The sequence below is a fragment of the Siphateles boraxobius genome, unplaced genomic scaffold, assembly GCF_051911475.1.
Source record: "Siphateles boraxobius isolate OS27281-9 unplaced genomic scaffold, OSU_SipBor_1 31, whole genome shotgun sequence".
In the NCBI taxonomy this organism is placed as follows: Eukaryota; Metazoa; Chordata; class Actinopteri; order Cypriniformes; family Leuciscidae; genus Siphateles; species Siphateles boraxobius.
The window spans coordinates 7,008,765-7,032,797 of NW_027508931.1; the positions used below are offsets into that span (position 1 = coordinate 7,008,765).

The 24,033-nt window shown below is 36.9% G+C and overlaps 1 protein-coding gene across 9 annotated transcripts in view; it reads right to left on the reverse strand.

The window, feature by feature from the left end:
- Nucleotides 1-3: 3 nt before the first annotated feature.
- fgd4a (FYVE, RhoGEF and PH domain containing 4a) overlaps nucleotides 4-24,033 on the reverse strand; it is a 74,294-nt gene continuing 50,264 nt past the window's right edge. For 4 of the 9 annotated variants that reach the window (XM_077193597.1, XM_077193603.1, XM_077193598.1 and 1 more), the window contains 16 exons: nucleotides 18,866-19,006; nucleotides 16,611-16,770; nucleotides 12,337-12,736; nucleotides 9,668-9,757; nucleotides 9,347-9,492; nucleotides 9,102-9,258; nucleotides 7,956-8,094; nucleotides 7,817-7,875; nucleotides 6,769-6,915; nucleotides 6,463-6,635; nucleotides 6,327-6,357; nucleotides 6,156-6,236; nucleotides 5,002-5,136; nucleotides 4,772-4,918; nucleotides 3,142-3,282; nucleotides 4-3,051 (listed from right to left, as the gene is read on the reverse strand). In XM_077193597.1, coding sequence (XP_077049712.1) covers nucleotides 2,800-3,051; nucleotides 3,142-3,282; nucleotides 4,772-4,918; nucleotides 5,002-5,136; nucleotides 6,156-6,236; nucleotides 6,327-6,357; nucleotides 6,463-6,635; nucleotides 6,769-6,915; nucleotides 7,817-7,875; nucleotides 7,956-8,094; nucleotides 9,102-9,258; nucleotides 9,347-9,492; nucleotides 9,668-9,757; nucleotides 12,337-12,736; nucleotides 16,611-16,770; nucleotides 18,866-19,006 — 2,399 coding nt within the window. In that variant the 3' untranslated portion in view covers nucleotides 4-2,799. The other 5 variants (XM_077193604.1, XR_013186064.1, XM_077193605.1 and 2 more) reach the window with 5 other exon arrangements.

Below are 24,033 nucleotides of genomic sequence, written 5' to 3' on the forward strand. Positions count from 1 at the left end.
CCATTGCAGAATAATCTTGTTTAATTTAATAAGGTACTTTATAGAAGACAGAAAAGTGCATAATTTTCAGTTTATTTTGTATGTTTAAAATGGGCTCTGTCTTGGCTTTGAGAGCTTTACAGCAGAAAGGATTCAGGGAGTGATAATACCTGCTGGCTACATTCAGATCACATGGTAAGGATTGTTTCAAATGACAACAATAAGCACACGTCCATGTTTTAATACAGAAATGCACATATTCAAGATTCCACCCTAGTTCGTCTATAAAAGTGTTCATGACTACATTATAAATGTCAGGCACATCCTATTCAAAAAACATGGACTGTGGAATCAACAACTGGTTGCAAAGGAAAAAATATGTTTAAAGTCGGGTATCTTAAATCATGTTCAATGTTATTACAACATTGCCGTTTCCCAGAAACATGAAACTTTTTTTTTTATAAATAAAAATTTAGCTTAAGATTAATTAGTGTGAAAGGTCTGTATCTCACAATGCTGATGTGATGAAAGTCATACTTCAGTACAAAGGGATGAATTAAAGGTCCAAACTGAACTGAGGGAATAAAAATTAAATTTTCTGCTATGTAAAATCATGCATTTCTCTTATAAATTATTTTTAAATAACATTATAATTGTAGTATTTAAAGAACATATACATGACGTGTCTTCCTGCTCCAGCGGCCTACTAAATCTGATTGTGCTTCCCACAGTAGAGGCATCATACAGAACAAAAACTCATCCTCACAACCTTCCCTATTGGTCGGCTGACTGCCTACGAATAAAATGTATATTACAGAAACTTCTATACAGATTTGATTTACAACCAGTTATTTCATGTCAATACTAAATCTATTGTTTAGCGAGTTGAATCTGATGAATCGCACACTGTCCATCTCTGATAATTCAATGTCTGAGGTTGATTGCTGAGCTCCTGACATCAAAGCTATTATTCTGTTCATGTTTGATTCGATTGAGCTTTTAAATGAGGAAAAGTGAAACAGCTTATGGTGGGTGAAACATTATTCACATTGTCTTTGTTGTTGTTCTTCAGGAACCAATCCAAGCGTCTGTTTGATAGAGGTACAGACAGCAGGTTTATGAGTCTTTCATATCTGATGTGCTGCACTGCAAATCAAGGTGAATATGAAGCTCTTTTGATAACATACCAGACAAGCTTAATAGGCATCCTTGTTGGTCCTGGAACTAACGTTACTGCTAATGGTCAGGAATTGGTTGAGGTTGCAACGGTATGAGAAGATTTTCACGGTATGATAACCATGAAATATTAGGTTTCATGGTATTCTCATTTGTTTCCTTATTTATTAATTCGAAAATATCACAGCTACACATCAGTTTTTCTTAAAGAAAAAAAAAATCTCACAATTAATGCCTCATTTGGAACATTACTATAATATTAAAAGGGTAAAATAAACAACCGAGACCAATCTAACGTTAACTTACTGAATTCATTAGGCTAACCTTAGCCTAACGTTACTTCAAATTCGACACAAACAAAACGTTTTTTTTTTACAAAGATTTAAATTGCACATAAGGTAGTTTTCATACAAACTTGTCTTAATGACAATTATTCACACTCACACACACACACACACACACATAAATTAACAGGTTAATTAAATGCGAGATCTTGAGATCTTTCTCTATCGAGCTATGGATATTAGCCTACTTTCCTGAGGTAAATTAGGTTTCCTGACATGTTTTATTGACGTCTTTCCGTGGTTAAAGCCCTGATTAGACGATTAAATGACAGCAGATAACGTTACATTTCAACAAGTTGTTTTGGATCTTTCAACATACCTTCTGTTCTGACGTTCTCATTTATTTCGCGCTGTGGCTGAGATCGTTTCACGTTCACTGCGCGCTCCCGCTTAAACTGAAACTACAGCGATTTGTCATAAAGAGAGCCGCTACTGTTTTTTTGTTTGAATTTCGCGGTAAAATTCACCGAATATTAAACCTGATACTTTGTTTCTTATCAAAAGTAACAAGGTATACTTATTAGATTGGAGGCGCGCTACACATTTGCTTTAGTGAAGTTTTATGCAGTCTAACAATTTTTTTCCTCAGTAACGTTAGGCTATAACGTTAGATGTGGGTCGCGTGCGCAGATTCTCAGTGCGGTTACCGTTACATTTTTTCATTACCATACATTGGACAATTACCGTACTTTTTCTATATTTACTAATTTAATATCGTGAAACTAGTATACCGCTGCAACCATAGAATCAACAAAGATGTCAACACATGTTTTGGCAAAGTAACGATGGCCATAGCCTACAGAAGGAGTGTCTATTGCATTCAGAGCGTTCTGCAACTGTATGCAATTTATAGTCGCAGTAGATTGCAGTCTTGACTTTTTGAAAAGGGCTTGTGTCCTTTTACAATGGCATCCACAAATCTGGATGTTTGCTTCAATATACATCCATGTAAATGTTCAATATTTTGTCCAATTGTTGTACAATATTTACATTCGACTTGAAACAGTGCATCATCTGTAGTAAGATGGTAGAATAGTACTCTTGTACTCTTCACATGTGCTCTATTTGCATGAACTTCAAATCCAGTAAGGGTCAAGCTAATGTCCATGACCATATCCTGGATGTGTTCAAATCCAACTGGAACTTTAGGACAACTAGACAAATGCTGTAGCTCAGACCATCCAATAGTAATGACGCAGCAAGTCTGTGCAACACAAGGAGGAGCGTCAACACTTTTTTTTTTACTAATTGCATCGCCACACCAGTAGAAAAGTCTTTGAGTAAAGTTTGCTCTCTTTGCTCAGACACCATTAGAGCTTGGTTCTTGGGTGATTTCCGTAAAAAGGCTTTCTTCAGGCGATTCTGGTTCCTCTCCCGTCACCGCCATACGGATCACTTTGAGCCAGCGCTGTTTCAGTTCCTCGCTTTCTGCGAAAAAGCTGTGGACTGATTTAGACTGAGATAGTCTGAAGCTTGTGGGAGGGTCGGCGGGTCTCGGGCTGTCCTCCACCTGGTAGCCGAGCAGAGGAATTGTGGACTGGGCCTTGACATCCTGTGAGGACAGTTGCATCTTTGTTTAGTAAAGGGAAGTGATGTACAGGAACAGAAATAGCACGGTTCAGGAAGATACAAGCGCACTGACCTGAGGTGCTCCGTACAAGTAGAGAACTAAAGCTTCTTTCTGAGGAATGACACACCAGACTTTCTGCCAGGGCTTGTTCTTCTCACAGTACTGTAGGAAGCCACACATGATACTGCTGCCTGAAAACTGAGCAGCTTCAATCTGTGAGGGAGACGAAGAGAAGTTTAGCACTGTATGTTTCATCACTCTTGTATGAGATCAATGAATTTAACAAAGCCTGCATGGTTTCATAAACAATTATGTATTTAAAAAAAAATCAATTATATAATGGTTATATAATTATATAAAACTTATTTTTGGTCAGTTTCTGTAATTCATTTACAATTTCCGTATTTAGATACAAATTAAATGGATTCTATGATATTAGACTACATAGCGTATAATAAAAGATAATGAATTTCAAACCTGAACCAAACATATTTTTATTCACAGATCAAGTCTGCCATTAGTCTTTACTCTGCCACAAAAAAGCGGCATATTGGGGTTCCGGTACACCAGCCATGTCAACGAAACGAATTAAAGAAAATTAGCTTGTCAATGCATATCTAAATTCGCGGCTAAGGTGTATTTGTAGAACTTCAAAAAAAGAAACAAAAAAGATGCTGCAGCCAATGAGCAGGCGGCGGGGGCTGGCTGCAGGACGACTCAACCTCCACGGATAGTTTTTTAATGTTTTATCAGACAATAACTACGCAAGATTTTGCTTTAGTATAATTTTCGGGACAATTAGGGCCGGATTCAGGATTCGGGACAACAGCTTAGATTTCAGGTCTGTCCCGAATTTTTCGGGACGTCTGGTCACCCTATTCAGCGCCCATGTGATGAAGTATGAACAGTATGAAGTATGAAAATTCTTCATGACAAATAAAAAATAAAAACAAACTAAACATCAAAATATCTGGACGCATAACAGTAATTAAAGGTGTGGAAATGGGTTTAATTGTCATGAGAATACAGCTTTGTTTACTTAAAGTAAATGCAAAAATACTTTTTATTGTGATCTTGAGGTGAAATCATGTTCTTAACAGGATTTGAGAGATTCACAGAAAGCAAGCAAAACAAAAAGAAAGCCAAAGAAAAGTGTAAGTTTCAGTTTTACAGCATTTAAGATAAAGTGTCAGTTTGCTCCCATGATGCACAAAGTGATAATTTAGAAAAGGGGACAAGCAAAACCACTACTTCACAAATGTGTTTTAAAATGATTAGCTTAATCAGCTTTGGTCCCTCTTCTTAATCGTCACAAAACCAGAACATTAAAACATCACTATACCAGTGGCAACACTTTATAATAAGTCCAATAATAATATTAACATTATTGCATTACATGATGCTAAACAGATCATTAGTTCATGTAAATTAGTTAGAAATGAAACTTGGACATATGAAGATATACATCAGCTGATCTGTTAAGCATTACTGAATGTTAATGATGGATTACTGCTGCAGGTTATTATAAAGTGTTACCGACCGATCTTACCGCTACCGAATCCATCACAACCGTTCGTGCACGTCGTATTTTCTTCCGTAACTGTATATATAAAGGTTATATGAAGTCCTTTTTCTGACAGTACAGTGTGTGGTAATTGATACATTAAAGAATGCAGCTCACCATATGCGATTCTGAACTCACCTCAAGAATTCCCTTCTTCTTGCCCTCCCTCTCCTCACTCTCTATATGGCCTGTCACGATGCAGTAACAGTCTTTGCACACCTTGTTCATCTTATTCCCATCATATTCCAGAGGGGCTTTGTAGTCTGAGCACTTCGAGCAGACCACCTGAATGAAATCGACATTTCAGCTCATGTACTACACTTCAAAACTGTAAAAACACCAAATGTTTTTAGTTTGCTGCCGCTTACGTATCCACAGGCCCGACAGTGATGTCTCCTGCGTGTGAGAGCATAAAAAGCCTCTTTGCACTTCATGCACATGGTCACCTCGTTGTCTCGGATCCAGCGAGGAGCTCTTTTACCCAGCTCCGATATCTTAAGTTCCTACAAAGAAATATAGACATGAGATGTATAAACAATCTAAGCGCATGGCACAAGTGCACTTAGGGCGTGTCTGAATCCACTTTTGCTAGTTTAACGGCGGGAAAAATGGTCGGTGCGCGCGGCGCATGGTCTAAAAGGGTTGTACCTATTCTCTTAATGACTAATGGGTGTGTTTTGGGCTTAACGTGCTATAAACCAATCAGAGTCTAATCTCCCATTCACTTTAAAAGCCATGGCGGAATTTGCAAACAGAAAGACTGAACGCTTCTCCAGAGCGCAAACGGATCTGCTCCAGCGCGAGGTTAAAGCACGCGAGCAGACCATCTACGGGACAACCTGGATTCCACCATATCTTTATGTACACTATAATAATCTTTTACATTGTAATCCTTTTATGTTTAATATTTGGCATGTTTGTGTAATAAGCAGAGTGTACGTGCGTTGTGGACCCACCTATAGACCCTACCCTGAACAATAAGATTGAAACATCTAACATCTAATAAATAAGCATTATCATTCATATAGTACTCATGTCTAAAGTGGAGACATGATACAAAGGCAAAATTAAACAATTTAAATAATTCATTTAAATAGTTTAATAGATTGATTTTAAAGTTGACATCAAATGAAAATCGGCCTATATACAGGATTTTATAAATGCATTTTATAGATCTCATTTTGATCATTGCTTCTGGTGAAATGACTTTTTTCCGGGTGATGTTTTCAGGACTGTGTTCATCTGCCTCCACTTCTGTTTCATTAAGACTTTAATTATTGATTAAACCGTTTTGAATAAATTATTATCTTAATTACAAATATTCAGTTATTTAAATTATTGTTCAAGTGTGTAATTTAATCATTATTTTAAATAATATCAATATTACAAAAAAAGTCAATGCATGGCAAAACCATTTCTGTTATGTAAATGTATAAATATTCCCTTACAATAACAGAGAGCATTCGGTATCTTGTGTTATGTAGTCCAGGTGAATTTTACACTTCTGAGAATAAATACTGACCGTTGTTTCCTCCACATCTTTGCATGCTGACTTAAAGGTCTCATTTTTCTGGAGGGAGATGTGTATCGTTTCCTGGAATGCCTAAATCAGAGGAAGTCAATTTTGAAAATGGACATCTAATGACAATGTAATATTCATGGAATATAAAACAAGTGAATATTAAATTCTTACCTTTATCCAGCTTTTTTTATCCTGTTCAGAGCTGTAATGAGGCAACAACACCATTAAAAACAAAATAATATTCTGTATGCATTATAAATGCCAGCACTTCTAGAAAGGTGGTAAGCACAGATGGTACGGTCTGTACCTGGCCTGCAGCTCCAGTGTACGTTCCTTTCCGGAAACCTGAAAGGTGTGAGGATAATCCTCATTGAACGTCTCCATCACCTTCATACCTTCAATGCCAATACGTGTGCGCACTGTAAACTTCTGTCCCACCAAGCTGAACTTAGGAACGCAGTACAGAAGCATGTTGTTGAACTGTAGGAAAGTTGGTAGATATTTAAGAAAATGAATTGGCAAATGCTAATTAAAATGGTTTTATTTAAAGCTAAATATTCATAGTAACTCATCAATGACTGAAATTACATGAACAATAATTAGTTGTCCTCACCAGGAAGAGATATCTGTCCATGGCTGAAGTATTTCTGGCTGCCAGTTTCAGAATATGACCCTCCTTTATTAACTCATTCGAGGGGTTCACGATGTCCTCTTCTTCTCCCAACATCTCATAAATTTCTAACAATTTCTTAAGGTTTTCCTAAGAGATAAAGAGAAATACCAAAAACAGAAACATTAAGAAAAAAAAAATCTTAAGTGGTCTTGCCTTTCAATTTAAAGAGAAAAGCACATTTTTATTTTTAATGAGCATTGGCTGCACTAATTTTAAAAATACAGCTTTTTAGCTTGATTTGAAGTGTCAAAACACTTTAAAAAATATATTTGGAGATGTTATTGAAAATAACTGTATAGACTAGAAACATTCTATATAAAACAATAGTGGATTTAACATCAAAATTTTACGTCTAATGTTAAAATGTATGTTTTTAATGTAACCTTCTCCCTTTAAATACTTTGGTCAGTTTAAGAATAATTTATGTTTGAAAAAATAATTAAGTTTAATAATAATTCTATTTTATATTATTTATTTAAAATAATTAAAAGAGCAGTTTTATGTCTATCCTGTTCAACTGGTCAAGGATTTAAAAAAGTAATTAGATTACTACACTAATTACTCTGTTTAAAAAGTATTTCTTTACTTGTTACTAATTACTCTATGGAAAATATAATCAGTGTCTAGTAATTAATTACTTTTTTAGGTTTTTTTTAGTGTGTTTGGGAAAACAATCGTGTAGGACAGTTCTGAGAGGTAATTATACTGAACCACTTTGACAACAGATTTGGCTAAGGCATTTCAGAATTTCATCATCATAGTTTATGCGCAAGTTTTCTTATTGGATAAAAAATAGTATACGCCTCAATTGAGCGCATACGTTTTTTTAATGCAGATTTTTTAAATGAATGCAAATCTTGCCGTTTCCATCCAAGGTTAATTTTTTTTATGCAAAATACCAAACTGCACATAAAAATGGGTGGATCTAAGCATAGCTAATGAAAGATAATCTAGAGATTCAGTTGTACAGCAGAGGAAAAACACTCACTGTTTTCTTAATGGCAGTGTTGGAATGCGTGGCAGCCATGGAAATAATCTCTAAAGACTCTGCAAAGACAAAGATTTCATATTTTAAGAAAGGTCACGTTTAATGACTGTCTTAGGAACCTGTTCACTCCTGAACTCACTTTCAGCATCCCGCCGGTCTATGTGATCCTGTGGAAGTTTCTTCAGATAGTCTTTGAGCAGCATCTCGTATCGTGGCACTCTCTGAACAGGCTCCAACATGTGATTCTGCAGCGTCAGACTGCCACACACTTCTTGACTCTAAACACACAAACATGCACACATGAATCTACAAACACTAAAGAAGGCAAAAAGGTACAGATATATCGAGACAGAGTAAAGACAACGGCCAGGACTGATTTTCTCAAAAGTATCGTAAGCCTAAGTAGATCGTACAGAACCAATGGCACCAATGGTCTCTATGATCAACTCAGCTCACAATGCTTTTGAGAAACGCAGCCCTGGCCAATTAAACCAGCCACAATTTAGGGGCTTTCACACTGGGTAGTTATAGGACCGCCAGGGCGGTCCCCCAAAAACTAAATGTTTTCCTAGGGCCATTTTCCTGGTTGCAGTCACAACGCCAGTAGGAACTCTAACGTAAGCTGGCCGTCAGTGACATCATTAAAAACGGCATTCAACAACGTCAACAACTCCATAGCGTAAATGTTGAGAAGTGGCTGGACTTTGGCGTCAGTCCATCTATCGCTGTTTCCAATGTTAGTGGAGTAAGTAAATGTAAACTGGAACCCGCCTTTTTAAAAAAAAGCCGTTTAAACACACAGTGTTTCGTATGGCATGCATTCGGCTAATCAACCTACATTTATGTCACTGGTAGTTCCTATTGTGCTGGGTTAGAGCCCTACTCTGAAGTAGGAGCTAATTCCTATAACTAAAATCGTTCCTAGTTCCTGTGGTGCGAAAAAGCGGGTACTTCCACCAATAGTTATAGGAACTATGAAAACATTCCTCCGCTGTAAAAGCCCCTTTTGTCTATTTTTTAATTATTGGTGGTAGTTCTCTTTTATATCAGGTATGAAATCTACCAACATCCTGAACTTATCAATAAATATATATTTTTTTTTTACTATACATTTTGTACAATAAATTAACTTAATTTCAACATTTAATTACACTGAATAACACTGAATTTCTCATTTAATATTAAATTGTATTATATGATTTAATTCTATTGGCATTCCAGTAGTCATTGGCTCTCTGGTTATTGAAAAAAAAAAGACACGTTTAATACATGCATCAGTGATCACCTGGATTTCCAGAATGATAGCTTTAAATGGAGGTGATCGCTCTGTCCATTGCTTCACCAGATCCATGGCATGGTCAAAGTTCCTCACATACTCGGCGTACATCTTCAGGAAGGGAGTGAGCTTCTGTAGGATGTCCCCAATGCGAGGTGTTGACGTCCTGGTAGAAAAGTCTCAGAGCATTAAGACCATATTCTTCCAGTTAAAACAAAACCAATGTCCACAAAGTGAGAGTGTGAATGTCTTACCATTCTCCCATGCGTTTTTCCAAGTCAGGCAGAAGGAACTGGCTGTGGAAGGCATTAATGGAAGAGATGTTGGAAAAGATTTTCATCACCACATCCACGGGGAATGTGTCTTTTCTTGCCTCTTCTATCAGCTTGGCATAAAACACCTGCACAGCAGGGCCAGAGTTAGGTGATGTATGATCTGTGTGCTTACTACTATCTTTAACATGTTCATATGGCCATATTGGAAAGCAATGCTCCTGGTTTCCCACTTATAAGAGTTCAGTCTACCAAAAAATATATATTGCATGCCCTCATGAAAGAAACTAAATGAGCACTTACCTTATCTAATAAGTTAAGTCGTGTAACATAGGCCTTCTCAGTCTGCAGAAGTTCATTTGCTATCTTGTAGAGCTTCTGCTCATTGGTTTCCTAAACAAAAGAAGATATATTAACTTGAATGTTGTATCAGATGCAAATGAAATCAGTTTTCATCTCTTTATATCTTTCTTTGATGTGATTCATGCCAATGTTGGTGTTAAAGATCTTTGAGGGTGAATCTCACAAATATAATCAAATTTAATACACACACACACACCAAAACACACACACACACACACACACACACACACACACACACACACACACACACACACACACACACACACACACACACACACACACACACACACACACACACACACACACACACACACACACACACACACACACACACACACACACACACACACACACACACAAAAGCAATTATATTGGGCATAAAATATAATTATAAATATCAAGCTGTTTGAATAGTGCAAATCTTTCTTTCCCCCAAATCTGCTCTTTCCCCCAATTCCCATTATTGTAAAGTGTCCATATACTTTACTTTTGAGTTTGTTATACTTCTTACTATTATAAATGGTGATTCGCACTAGATTCACATAACTGTACTACTCATAATTTCTTTAATTAAAAAAAAGGACATAATTAATAGCAGTACAACAAATACTAGTATTATTTATATACTAATGAAAATAATGTCACAATTTAAAAAATATATATTAGTCTTTTAGCAAAATATACTCTTTTTTTAAAATTAGATTTGGGGTTGGAACATGACCTTTATTCACTATCAAAAGTTGTTGTTTGTTCTTCACATTTTACACAAGTTAGATTTCAAACTTTTCCAACTCTTCTTGAAGCACTATAAATTATTCAGATCGTCTAAAGTTCTGAACTTTGAGCTCATTTTAACTTAAATTATACAAGAGATTTTGGTTGGACTTTGCTGAGAGGGAACTAACACTGCAGAAATGCTTTGTTGTGACACCCAGCTCAGCACAGCAGCTCACATGGCTGAAGGGAAACAGAACTCAGAACATAAAGGTCAAGGGCAAAGCCAATTCAGAAGTTGCCTCCCACTCCACCTACATTCCTCACCTCACCGTAACATTTATTCCCCTCTTTCTCGCTATCACACCCATACACGAATGAACATCCACTGGCATGCACACACACTGTACACACTGAGGTCTGTTAAAGGAACTTCCTGATGCACCCTGACCACAAACAGTTCTAGTATCTGCCTTTCAGCACTCTGAAGACACATAGCCTATCTTTTCTTATCAGAATCTACAACCTCAGCTCACATAAATAACGTTTGAACTGTTTCGGACACCCTGCACCATTAGCCGATGAAAGAAACCAACTAACTTCCAATATATCCAGCTTTTGGCACAATTGACTGCAATTCAAAAGAAGCGTATTGTTGAAACGTACCTCAGAGGACCGGAAATGAAAGGATGGATAAGAGGAAACAAGTAAAGCCAATGAAAGAGGTTCTGGCATGGACAGAAGATGGAAGGTCTGTGTTCTTAAGGCTTCACAGATGTTTGCATTCACAGAAAACTGGTCTTACATTTTATTAAAGAACATTTTATTTTATTGATAAAATACATAAAACAATAAAACATTCTAATTATTTTTTTAAATTACTATTATAATAATTGAAACTACAAAATGTATGTGGAAGTATGTGAATTATATAGTAACCAAAAATATGAATAATAATAAAACATACATTATATATATATATATATATATATATACAAATACCAATTGTTATTAATTAATATTAGAATAATTAAAACTATGAAATAATAAAAATGGAAGTGAATTATGCAGTGACCAAAAATGTTACACAAATAATATTAATAACAAAATATAAAAAATATATAATTAATATTTTAATTGATATTAAAATATTTAAAACTATAAATAATTTCTTTACTTACATTTGTGTTATTTGGGTGACCTAAAATTAAAATGTTAAACAACGTCTGAAGCGGTCCATTTGAGTTTATTCTTATTCCAGATGTAAGTGCTGGACATTCTCTTAACCCAACTTCATGATGGCTGCTTTACACTCACTATCCAGTCCAATTATATATATATATATATATCACTTAATTTATTAACTACATGATTAAGCATTTAAGCATAAACTTTTTTTTTTTTTTTAGACCTTAAGAAACATTACATCCAAGTGTGTCTCGTGTGTTCCGAGTTGTTACCTACATTATTACAGGAAGGAATGACGTTTTCGAGAAGTTTTCTGCGCACAAACATATATATATATAATTATTATTTAATTGTTTTCATTAAAATTGGTAATATATAGCAACTGTAGTTAAAAGCAATAAGATAGAAAAAGAACCCTGAAAGCGTTAATCCATCTGCAATGTTTTCTTCAGAGGAAATGAAGGCCTGACAGACTAAAGGTAAAACCCCCCTAAAAAAACAGACTCATGTAAACGTCAGCATATAAATCTAGCAGATGAGGCAGCACATTGCTCAGCCGGGCCTGAGGTGTCAAATAACTTTCAGTGTGACTGTCAATACCGACTCCATAAACACGCTCACACAAACTGACAACATCTGAGCTGATCTCTGCAGTATTATGACAAAGTATGCCTCACCAATCCTCTCAAGTAACAAAAATCTCTTACCTTCTGCTCAGGGATGCTGTTCATCACCACGTCCGGCTGCTCAGGTGCTTTCCTCTCTGGCTCTTCGGCCTGGTCTATGTGAGCATGAGACAGATCTACACAGTCCTCGTCCATAATTGCCCTCTTAGCCATATTGGTGGCATCTCCGTTCAGCAGTCCCTGCGTTTCTATCCTCACGACCGGAACTGTGTCGTGCGTAACTCCATCCATGTCTCCATCTCTGTTCATTTGTTTTAGAACCCCATTGGGGGGTTTGAGAGCATGTCGTGGGCTGTTCACGACGGGGCCGGAGTCTGTGGGCTGCTCGGTTGGTCTCTGGTAGTTCGTATGAGGCGGGCTGGAGTTAGGAGATCTGCTGACCTGCTTCAGAGGAGCGCCCTCCCTCCGACTGTCTGTGTGACTGTGTGTGTGACAGAGAGAGAGAGAGAGAGAGAGAGAGAGACAGACAGAGTAAAGGAAGGTCACCTTCTTTAGGGTCAGATAACTCGCCTGTACTCGCCAACAAACTTTTATGACGAACAGTGTTGGCAAAAAAATGACTGAAATAGAAAGATGCAGAGAAGAAGGATGTGTTGTGCTTGAGAGCGTGATGTTAAATATTAAGCGTTGAACAAGAGTTCAGTCTGTCATGCAGACATTGTGTGTTGCAGGGGACGTCGTGGGAATGTGCGAGTCATGGGAGGAGTGGAGGAAAAGAGGATAGGAGGATGGGAGGAACAGGGAGGGTGAGGAGAGGTATAGAACTCGGCTGCAGAGCGTCCCATGAGACGCGGCTGGCCTACTTCAGAATACATGCCAACATGCAAGCGAGCACACACGTTTACACACTCAAGAGAGTGAGATGGTCTTTCTCTTTTGAACAAAAAAATGCTTTCAGGAACAAGTGGAAGCAAACCATAAAATATGTAAGAGATCATATACAGTGCATCCAGAGAGACTAGTCATGCTTTTATCACCCTGAAGGGGATTGAATTATGAATTATTTTGTGGTAATGAACAGCTGACTGTATATGATTCCACATGGCTACTTAATAAATAAATAAATAAAATGGACATCAAATATTGATTCAAGCTGAAATTATTTTACGTGATGAGAAACATGAGAAGATCTGCTCCATCGAATTGAGTCACTCTGACCAGAGAAATTTCATTCACAAAGTCTCAGCTTTCTATTCATGTAATTATTTAGTTTTGACCAGTTATTGATTTCGCTTAAAAATATGAGATATGCAAATATTTTAATAACCCAATTGGTATACACCACATTAACAAGTTTCAACCGCATTTATTGTTTAATTTCAGCAGTAAAGAAATAAGTAAACAATTACCATATAGAAAGCTGAGACTCTGTTTCATCAACAACAACAACAACAACAACAACAACAACAACAACAACAACAACAACATCTTAGCATCGCATCTCCACAAATGCCTCATTGCAACATCTCACATTTAGTGATAGCCCAATCATTATCAAGTATTCCAGAGAGCGGCATAATACAAATTATTTACTTGACTGATGAATAATAAATAGGGATGCACGATATAGAATTGTGACAATAACGATAGTACTTATTTTTGTTATGGCCAATAACTGTTATCATTTGCTTCTAATATCATCCTAATCAGACCAATACTGATATAAAGATATGATCATTTTGGACGATATGGTCACTGATATATTGTGCATCCCTAATAATAATCAGAACTCCACACAAGTCAACCGTAAAAACGTGATACATCCATAACTTCATGTGAGCAAGCATAAACCGAAAAAAATAAAGCCACAACATAAGGCTTTGTGGTACATGCACACAAGCACACACACACACAGATATCCTGCACCTCCAGCTGTTTCCCTGTCTATGGCCCACCTGCCCTCTAGATCAGATAGCATTTCCTGTGAGATAGAGAACAGAGATGTGGATCTGAGTGTACGGAGCACCACAGTTAACACTCCAGATTACCGATGGCTATTAATATACCGTTGAGCTCTGGAATGCTGAGACTGAACAATATGTTAGATAGCATATATTAATCTGTGTTTCACTCAAAACATTTCAGACCTGTGGATGGCTAACAAAATCGTAGTCTTATTAATCTGGTATGGGAAAATGTAGTTACATCCTAAGCAAAATTGATGCTATCATATGAAGCCACACAAGTAGGGTAGTATGGATTTCATTGTTTTTTCCCATGAGGTTGTAAACCAACCCACTGCAGTTGTCTGGGGTCATGGCTCTTCGTTCTGCATTCATAAGTACGTGTTGGACCAGGCCAAACAGCTGCAGAAATTTCAGACCCCGTTTTACTCCATCAACCCTTGCTCTCTCACTTTGCTTCAGAGCTTACAGGATGAATTCCTGCACAGATTCTGACCCACACACAAAACAATGCACTAGAAAGGCAGGCAAACAGGATAAGGGCTCGCAGGGAATTATTTGTGCGGAACTGGGGTTAATGTTCAGTCCATTTTGTTACGGTGACCATGTGGTTTCATATGAGCTCAGTGACCTGACACCAATGCTGAGCTACAGACTTATAGCAGATGACTGCAGTGAATATTACAGCAGTAAAGCAGATGCATTACACTGAATTTATAATACACTGCTTCAAGTGCTTATACATTTCATAAAACAGCAGCGAAAGATAGAAGAATATGATAGAAGAAACCAATGTTTATTAAATAATTAAATGTATTAATAATAAATCACAATAAACAATTCGTCTGCCAATAATACAGCCTAAATGTAGGCTGTTTATGCAACGTACAGATCAAAGATCACTATGAATAGTGCAACTCGAACTTGGTGTTAATATAAAATTCAACATGGAATTATAGAATTCAAATCAAATGCGTCTGTAAATATATAATAAAAAAACTTCCCAACTAACTACATATATTTGGTACAATGGGACCACGCGTTTCCTTGGAAATTAGATTTTCACAGTTGTTTTGCTATAGAAAATTTACACATAGTTGTCCCTAATGTGATTTTGGAAACTGTTGTATGCTTTTAAAACATATGACGCAACATAACTACTACAAGGATGTGAGTTTATGTGTTTAGACATTAATTAGTGTTCAACATGTTTAAATAATTCAATGATTTCAAAATTCATGTTTGAGCTATGACAGTGTAAATAATGTGTAAAGAGTTCCTGAAAACCATATTTGAGTAAAAGTACAGATACATTACAGTGAAAATGACTCCATTACAAGTTAAAAGTCACCAATTCCAATAAGACTTGAGTAAAAATCTAACCCCCGGTTTCACAAGCCTTGTTTGAGCTGTCTTAACTGAAAGCCACGTGTACTGGCATACTGTCATTGCAATAGTTTTGTCTCAGGAAAAAAACTTTACTGGAGTGCATCTTAAGGCATGTTTATAAAAGCTACTTAAATGTCCTAATTGAACTAAGGCCTAATCCTGGCTTAATCTAAGCCCTGTCTGTGAATACAGGCCTTAGAGTATCTGTTTTTAACAGTACTTGAGAGTATTTTTCTAGTACTGAATGTGGGCTCAAACATGCACTAGTCCTCAACAACTAAGAGACATGCTATACACCACTATTAATGTTGTAGAATAGCACGTGGAAGTCTCTTCAGCCACAGACCTTAAACTCTTAAAAACCTATTAGAAATTCCAGAGGGACCCCATGGTGAATTAGCCTTCCAGCTTGGCCTACAAATGACTGAACAGCTCTATTGGCAGTAAAAAATAATTTAGAGTTAGACATGAGCCATTAAAAAGTATAAATCTTTGCACAATGAAGTATGCAGCTTTAAGCACTTTCACTGTAGTTGTACCCGAAAAAAGATGGCTAGACATAAATTGATAAATGAATCTTACCTCTCGTATTGAAGTTATCAAACAAAAGAAAATGTCACTGAATTGAACACTGGGCATTAAAGTTACAACTAGCTTCTGCTTTTTGATCTTCTTGTGTAAGGTCAAAGTAGATATGTGTGTGTTAATGAGACAGTTAGTGAGACATTTGTTCTTTCAGAAAAAAAATACAAATAAATCTTAAATGACCCAAACTTTTGAATGGTAGTGTACTCATGACCTCAAACCTACACTAAGGGCAGAATCTATAAATATGTCAAAAACTGATCATCAGCCAGACAGGTTTATCCAAAGCGACTTACAGTGCTTTCAATGTAAACCTCTGCGAAACCAAACAAGATCAATGAACTTATTTGTGAGAATGTCAGTATCTACATATCCTTGAACAGAGAAAAGAGAAATAGAAATGGATCCCATGTTTACCTGTTGACCTCAAAGCGACTGATGAGGTTGGACACTCGGCCCTTCCCTACTCCTCCTTCTACACCTCCCCCCTCCATGCTGGGTATGATGAGTAACGTTCCAGCCAGAGGAAAGGAGACTTCCGTCACCGGATTCTGGAGGTGTGCTGGTTTAGGAGGCACTGCAAAAAATCACAAAGAGGACAGAGATTATATTTACATGCTATAGCAAACAGCATGAGTGGAAAGCGGAAACAGTAGATAGATCCTTTTCCTATTTAGTACCCAAACTCTGGAATAGTCTTCCTAGCCTTGTTCGGGAAGCAGACACACTCTGTCAGTTTAAATCTAGACAAAAAAGACATCTCTTTAACCTGGCATACACATAACACATTATCAATTTCTATTATTCAAATCAGTTAAATAATTGTATAAATTATGCTGCATAAATTAGGTCAACTGGTACCGGGAACACTTCCTGTAACACCTGATGTACTTGTTACATCGTAAGAAGAATGGCATCTAAGCTAATATTAGTCTCCCTGTCTCATCCTTATCCCGAGGTTACCGTAGTCATGCCTGATCCGGTCCATTTTCAGATCAGATGGTTGACCTGCACATAGACACGACCAAAATGCAGCCCTGAATGTCAGCAGAGACCGTGTCTACTAGACAATCCCCTGTGAAGGCTTCGTCGACCTGACAGCCATAGGCACAGATCCTCAGTAGAGACCACAGACAGGTCCTCCGCATGGACCAGCTTCGGCTCCATACCGGCATGATGAATCGATCTTCAAGCAAAAGGAACTGAATGAATATTTGAATGCTACAGATCCTGATCGGAATTCTGACTTGTGATGCCACCTGAATCATAATGACACCGTGTTCGTTCATTGGCTAGAGGAGAACTGGTCTCCCGACTGAGCCTGGTTTCTCTCAAGGTTTGTTTTCTCCATTCTGTAACCGGATGAAGTTTGGGTTCCTTGCCACTGTCGCCTCTGGCTTGCTTAGTTGGGGACACTTAATATTCAACATTATTGATCTGACTGTACTGACGCTGTTGTATGAGAACTGAACTGAGCTGGACGATGACATCATTTTTGGCAGAACTGCTTTATAGATGAAATTAAGCTGAATTAAGCTGCTTTGAAACAATCTGTATTGTATAAAGTACTATATAAATAAAGGTGACTTGACTTGGAATCAGTTTCCACTATCTCCATACTATGTCACTAGAGTGGCATAAGCAGCATGAACTTACAGGGATAAGCACCCAGGATCACGTGATGTTAAGTGTCTTGCCCAAGGGCAAACCAGCCCTGAGCTTTTACTACACCTCAAACTGCATCCCAAAATGCCAGGAAACGTAAAACAAATTGCCCAAATGGAAATTCTATGAAACATTTTCTCATATTAAACCCCTCAGTGAAGATTTGTTTTAAGGAAGCACTTGGTTTAGTGTTATTAAACTGGAAACTTTAATCACCACAAGGTGGCAGTGCAGCTTTAGTGTGTTGCGATGGAACATGATAATTCTCAGCAAGGTGAGATGAAGTGCATCTGGAAGCCAGGAAGTCCGTCTCTACCTGCGGTGAGCAAATCACAGCTAATCGTATGAGGTGTAGATACTGCAGAGCTCAAGGCTCCATCCAGATATAAATAGTGGGTGCCCACTCATTTCACACATCTCTAATTAAGTGAGTGTGGTCTTTGAGGTTTATGTCAGTGGACTTTTTGCCTTTAATTTCACATGGGAATAGAGGAACGATACAAATTCTGATCTATGAAGGAGGAATTCTGTTCCGGCCCAATGTCCTTCTTTGAAACATTTTGAAACCAACAATCGTATATGCAGTCAATGTTCTGAACACTTTTCAGTAAAGATGAAGAGTAAAGACATTATTAGAGTCTAGGATTGTCTGTATTTTATTTAAAACCAAAGGAACTTCACAAATGTTTAACTGTGACGCATTTCACTAGGAAATCATTCACACTTTTCAAACACACTCTGCTTCGTTATCAAGCTTGGGTTCAAGGAAACTCTGAGGATGCTTTACTCATTGTTATTTCAGCATTAATCAGTAGCCATGCTGATTTGAATTCCATTAGTGGTAACATTTAGTAGTCAGAGCCTGTTGTAAAGGGGAAGATGTGTTTGTGTGTAGTGGTTTAGCATGTACTTCTGGTAAATTTGTACGGCTTTGCATGATTAGTTAACAACACTGTGGAACTGAGGAAGGATTTATGCGTGTATGCATATTGTGCGCAACTCTCTACCTTGTGGTTTGGGATGCAGTGGTGGCCGTCGGTCTGAAACTCTTCCATTTACTCCAGTTTGGCTCTTATTGCTGAATCTGCATCCACGATTCAACTTCTCATTTGGACGACCTTGCTCATCAGGACTGCTGCTGCCAACAGCTGAAGAAGACAAAAGAAGGATGGAAATAAATGGAATGGTAGCTATTTCAAAAGCAGCTTATTTGATATACTGTAAAAGCCATACTGTGTGCAGACTTCAATTGAGTAATATGAACATGAAAATACAGGCTTCTGTGGGGAACTGAAATGTAAGAGGTCTGTTTTTTGTGCTCCTGATATCAGTCAGGGCTGTTATAAAAGTGGCATTGAAACTAAAAGTGACTTCAACTTGAAACAAAAAGCTAAAAATAACCACAAGTTCCTCTGCGTCAATAGCAGAACAAACAAAGTGCTTCAGATTTTTTTGGATGATCAATATTCAACCTATGAGGAAGCTTTTTTGTTCATCTCAACCAAGAAATGTTTCCTGAAAAAATGTTTCCTGTAGCTTTGGCAAATAAGGCACGCACATATCTGTAGACAATGACAGATGGCCTAGAAAATTCTAAAAATCACATGGGTAATTATGTTGCACATGAAGATTTCAGATCTGTTTTAGAAATGGAAAAATAACTGCATGAAAACTATCTTTTTTCTGTGGATGGTTGTTTCCGCGACGGAATAGAAAAAATGTAAAACAACATTTTTTTCTCATGTGGTTCTCACATTGTACGAGCACAACTTCGATCATTCCAAAACATCAGTACACTAACACAGTCTCTTGAGAAAAGAATAAGTAAAAAAGAAACAAAATCTAAAGAAAAGTACAGACAGGTACTTTCCCCACAAAAAACAAACAAACAGACAAATACCTACAAATACCTGTTTATACATCGACATCAAGTCAACATGAAATGCCTTTGCAACCCATTTTACTTTCATATTGTGACATATTTCCGGTGTAAAGTGTTTGAGTAAATGGAATTAGTTACCATACTTATGTATCTTTTTGGCCACTTTGTAGTTTTAGTGAGTATCAAAGACATAAGCAACTGTTACTCTCTACTTGACAGCATTTTTGAATAAGTATATGCACTCTTTACTCCATTACTTTTGTGATAAGTGATCCAATTACTCATAGCATTTTGCATGGCACCTAACTTTTTCTGCAGCAGTTTTTTTTTCTGCTACAGAAAAAGTGATATCGCCATCTATGGGGCATTGAGTGTACTATATATTGTGCGTTTTGCCCTTACCCACACTTGTCAACAAGGCTACTTTACTCAAATGTGATGCATTAGCAGGTAGTTGCTGAATCACAGGTGTTTCATATGAGATGAAGACATGATTGAAATCAGTGATGAGGCCAAAACCAGCACATCCAGTGCAAGTAGACGTTGACTAGTTAAATTTACTTAACATTATGTTATCCGTTATATTGAAGACCCTTTTGAAGGATATTGGTTTACTTATGCCCTTTTTGAGCATTTAAGCTCAACTGAGACTGGCTGCTGTGTCGACCTGGATTAATTGCAATTTTGAGCTGCTCAGTTTAATTTCGACTTTAGAAAATAAACGTGATTGCTCTCCTCACAAATCAATGTTTCTTGTTTTTCACTGACATGTCTCTGTTGTTGAGGACTAGTGCATGTTTGAGCCTACATTCAGCATGAGTAAAATACTTAAGAGTATCTGATTTTAACAGTACTTAAGACATTCAAGTCATATTGGAATTGGTAACTTGTAACTTGTATAACTTGTAAAAGTCATTTATTGCTGTAAGGTATCTGTACTTTTACTCAAGTATGGTATTCAGGTACTTTTACACTGATAAAATGTTGGGAGGGACTTGATTTTATGCTTAAGAAAAAATGACTTGATCTTAAAATGGTCTCTGGCAGATTTTTAGGGAAATGGGTTTAAAAATAAGAGGACATGGTGATATCATCCAAAAAGTAAAGTTATTTCAGAAGTGGAGCAAGTTGTTACTTTTTAATAAAATACATTGATGTTAAGAAATGAAGTTAACGTGAATACTCCTTCAGAATTCACCTTATTTTGCTTCCGTAATGTACTTTCATGTGAAGCAGAATATCCAACAAGAATAAGAAAATGTGAGTGTTATATACCAAAATGAATCCAGGCCAAGTTTGCAATGCCATTAGCTAATCATCTTATCTACCGTGTGGTGACATCAACAGAAAAGGAAAGACATTATAGAGAAAGAGCAAGTTATCACATTGTCATGATTAAATATAACAAAGGCAACCATTTTTTTAAATTACACGCACTGATTAATCTTTCATAATAAGACGAGGAACGTGTACTAAAGGAAGAAAATAAGTAAAGGTTTAGTTTTGTCTTTTTGCGTACTTCAAACAATGTCAGTATACCTAGACGTTCACTAGCATTACTAAGAATGCAAGAAACTGAAACGCGCAATATAGTGGAATAAGTCCCGCTTTCTTAATAAAATAGCCAATCGCCAATTCGTAAAGTGATCGCGTAACTGCAGCTGCATTGATGGCATTCAAGGGAAAGTTAATGTTAGATTTTGCTGATTTAAATGTGAATTTGGCAAGCAGTTTTTTAAACTTCAGTATTTCTCTATTTAAGTACTGTAGGTAGAAGTTGGTATTGCATGCCTGAAGGCATTGCAAATATGGCCGCAGAGTTAACTGACTTTCCTTAGGACTTTTCATTAAGAAATATAAAAGCAAATGCATAAAATTTGCAGACAAGATAATAATGCCATTGCAACGTTAACATCATTAGGGGCACACTATGGAAGCTAGTTTCCGCCACAGAATAAAACATAAAAAAAGGTAATGGCGACTTTTTATCTCACAATTCTGACTTTTTTTTCTCACAATTGCGAGTTTATATCTAACAATTTTGAGAAAAGATGTCAGAATTGCAACATAGCAATCACAATCACATAGCTTTCAGTGGAATTTATAAAGTTTTCAAAGAATTGCGAGTTTATATCGTTCATCAGCTAGAAAAAAATTGTTCTTAAAGTGATTCTGACAATATTGTTCCTTTGTGTCGTTATCATTATAGTGTGGGCTTCCCTGTTCTCATATAATCAGTATAGTAAAACTATTATTGTTAAAGCTATATCATCATTGGTGTGAATGGGGCTTTAGATCAAAAGAGTGCAGCAGCACATAGTTAAACCTCTCCAAAATTCCTCAAAAAAATGGCTTGTTGACTCATAGTCAGGACAGCAAAAAGTCCATAAACGTAAAATACTCATGGACACACAACATTAACAGTTATATTGAAAGATTAGCCCTCTTTTTTTGACATCTTAGAAATCGCCATTTGGATGCAATGAACAGGAAATCCAAGTGTGTTGCTTTCTACTGTAAACCGTCTTGTCAAAGGCATGCATGCAAATGAAGAGCTCATGTCCTGTTAAATTAAAGCATGGGGATGTTAATGCATTAGTGAGCACAAAGAGAGTCTTTCTATGGCTTTCTCAGGCCTTTTCTTCACTTAGGCCAATCTAAACATCTTAGGCCAATAGGCTGCATGGGACTGTCCGTGTCAGACAATGAATGATACTGTTGTGCTGGCAGTAAATATATGGTGGTGGTGATGGTGTAAGAACAGCTTCATGTGTGATTGGTCCATTCATCTCAGTTTTGGCTCAGTTTGTGGCTAGGATTGAAGCAAGCGTTCTTTTAAGGCTGGGGAGAAAGCCTCTAAATGCCTGTATTTTAGTAGCTACGTTTACTTTACATGGACGTTTTTTTGTTTCAACCGGAGTGAAATCATTCTGATTGATAAATCCAAACATAGCGTTTACATGAACTATAAATAAGTGATCGGGCTGATGTGCGCGTTTATATGTCACAAGCTTCAAAACAGATGATGTTCTGTTGACATGCGCTCACTGCACGAATATACCGAGTTTCCCTTTGTTGGTGCATACTAACCATCACCCTGTCATCACTTCTTTTCTTTATTTGGGTCCAAATAAGGAGACGACCAGCACACAAAGATTTGTGTCGTGCTATTATATTTATCAAACGCCCCTTCCCGCGCCCAAAACAAGCTATCTGCAGATGAGAGTCTAAAGCAACGACTGTCCTGCACCACTTCAGGATATTTCAATTGGATTTGACCAATTCATACTGAATGACATGGTTACGTGACTTCAACAATTTTTTTTACTCTGCTACTAGTCAGATTTTCCGATTACAAACGGATTATTAGGGTCCACGTAAACGCAGCTACTGGTATCAGAATTTATTTCGAAAAATATTTGTTTTTGTAATATATCCCCAGTGAGTTTGTCCGTATTTATTTATTGCCTGTTTACTCAATGACACAAAGTCTTATGCAAACATCTAGCAAACTTGCAACCATCCACAACACAAGCACTGTGACAGTGAGTTGTGCATAGGCAAGCTGCCATAAAATGTAATAAATAAATTAATAAAAAATACATTTGTAAATAATTAAATATTACATTAAAATACTACAGAAAAGACAACAATAGTACTAAGATATTACAAAGTATCAGAACACTTCAAGAAACATGCAGAAACCGTTAGTATACAGTATAATTCAGATTAAAGTGCCTGTTGTGCTTTCACAGATTCGTTTCCATCAACACATTTCTCATAATTTTTCTTTTTCTATTTTCTATTTCTGATGTGTGATCAGGGCCGGTTGTCAAAATGAAGAAGTTGCAATGCTGCCGGAAATGTTCTGATGCTACATGTGAAAAATATTTTAAAATTAATAGTTTGAACACTTACAAGTTTAGAAGATATATTCTAACATAAATAAGAATGCTGTCAAACGGTATGAGCCAAAGTTCTGGAAAAGTCGACAACACTTCACACGGTTTAGTTGTAAACCTGTCAGACAGGACTCAAAATGATAATTATTGACACTGTGTAAAGAAATGTCATCAAACTGGGTAGATACAAAGACAAAGAGCTTCTCTTCATCTGAACAGATGAATAAATTTAAACCTATTACAAGAAGAGTTAAAGATTTCTTTTTTTAAATCAGACCAAACTCTGAAACTCTCGCTCTATCTGTTATACAATTATAGGTGTCGTTATTTTACACAAGACAAATTACCATGGTTTTAACCTTTTTCGTCGAAGGTGCTTAAAGGCCATTTC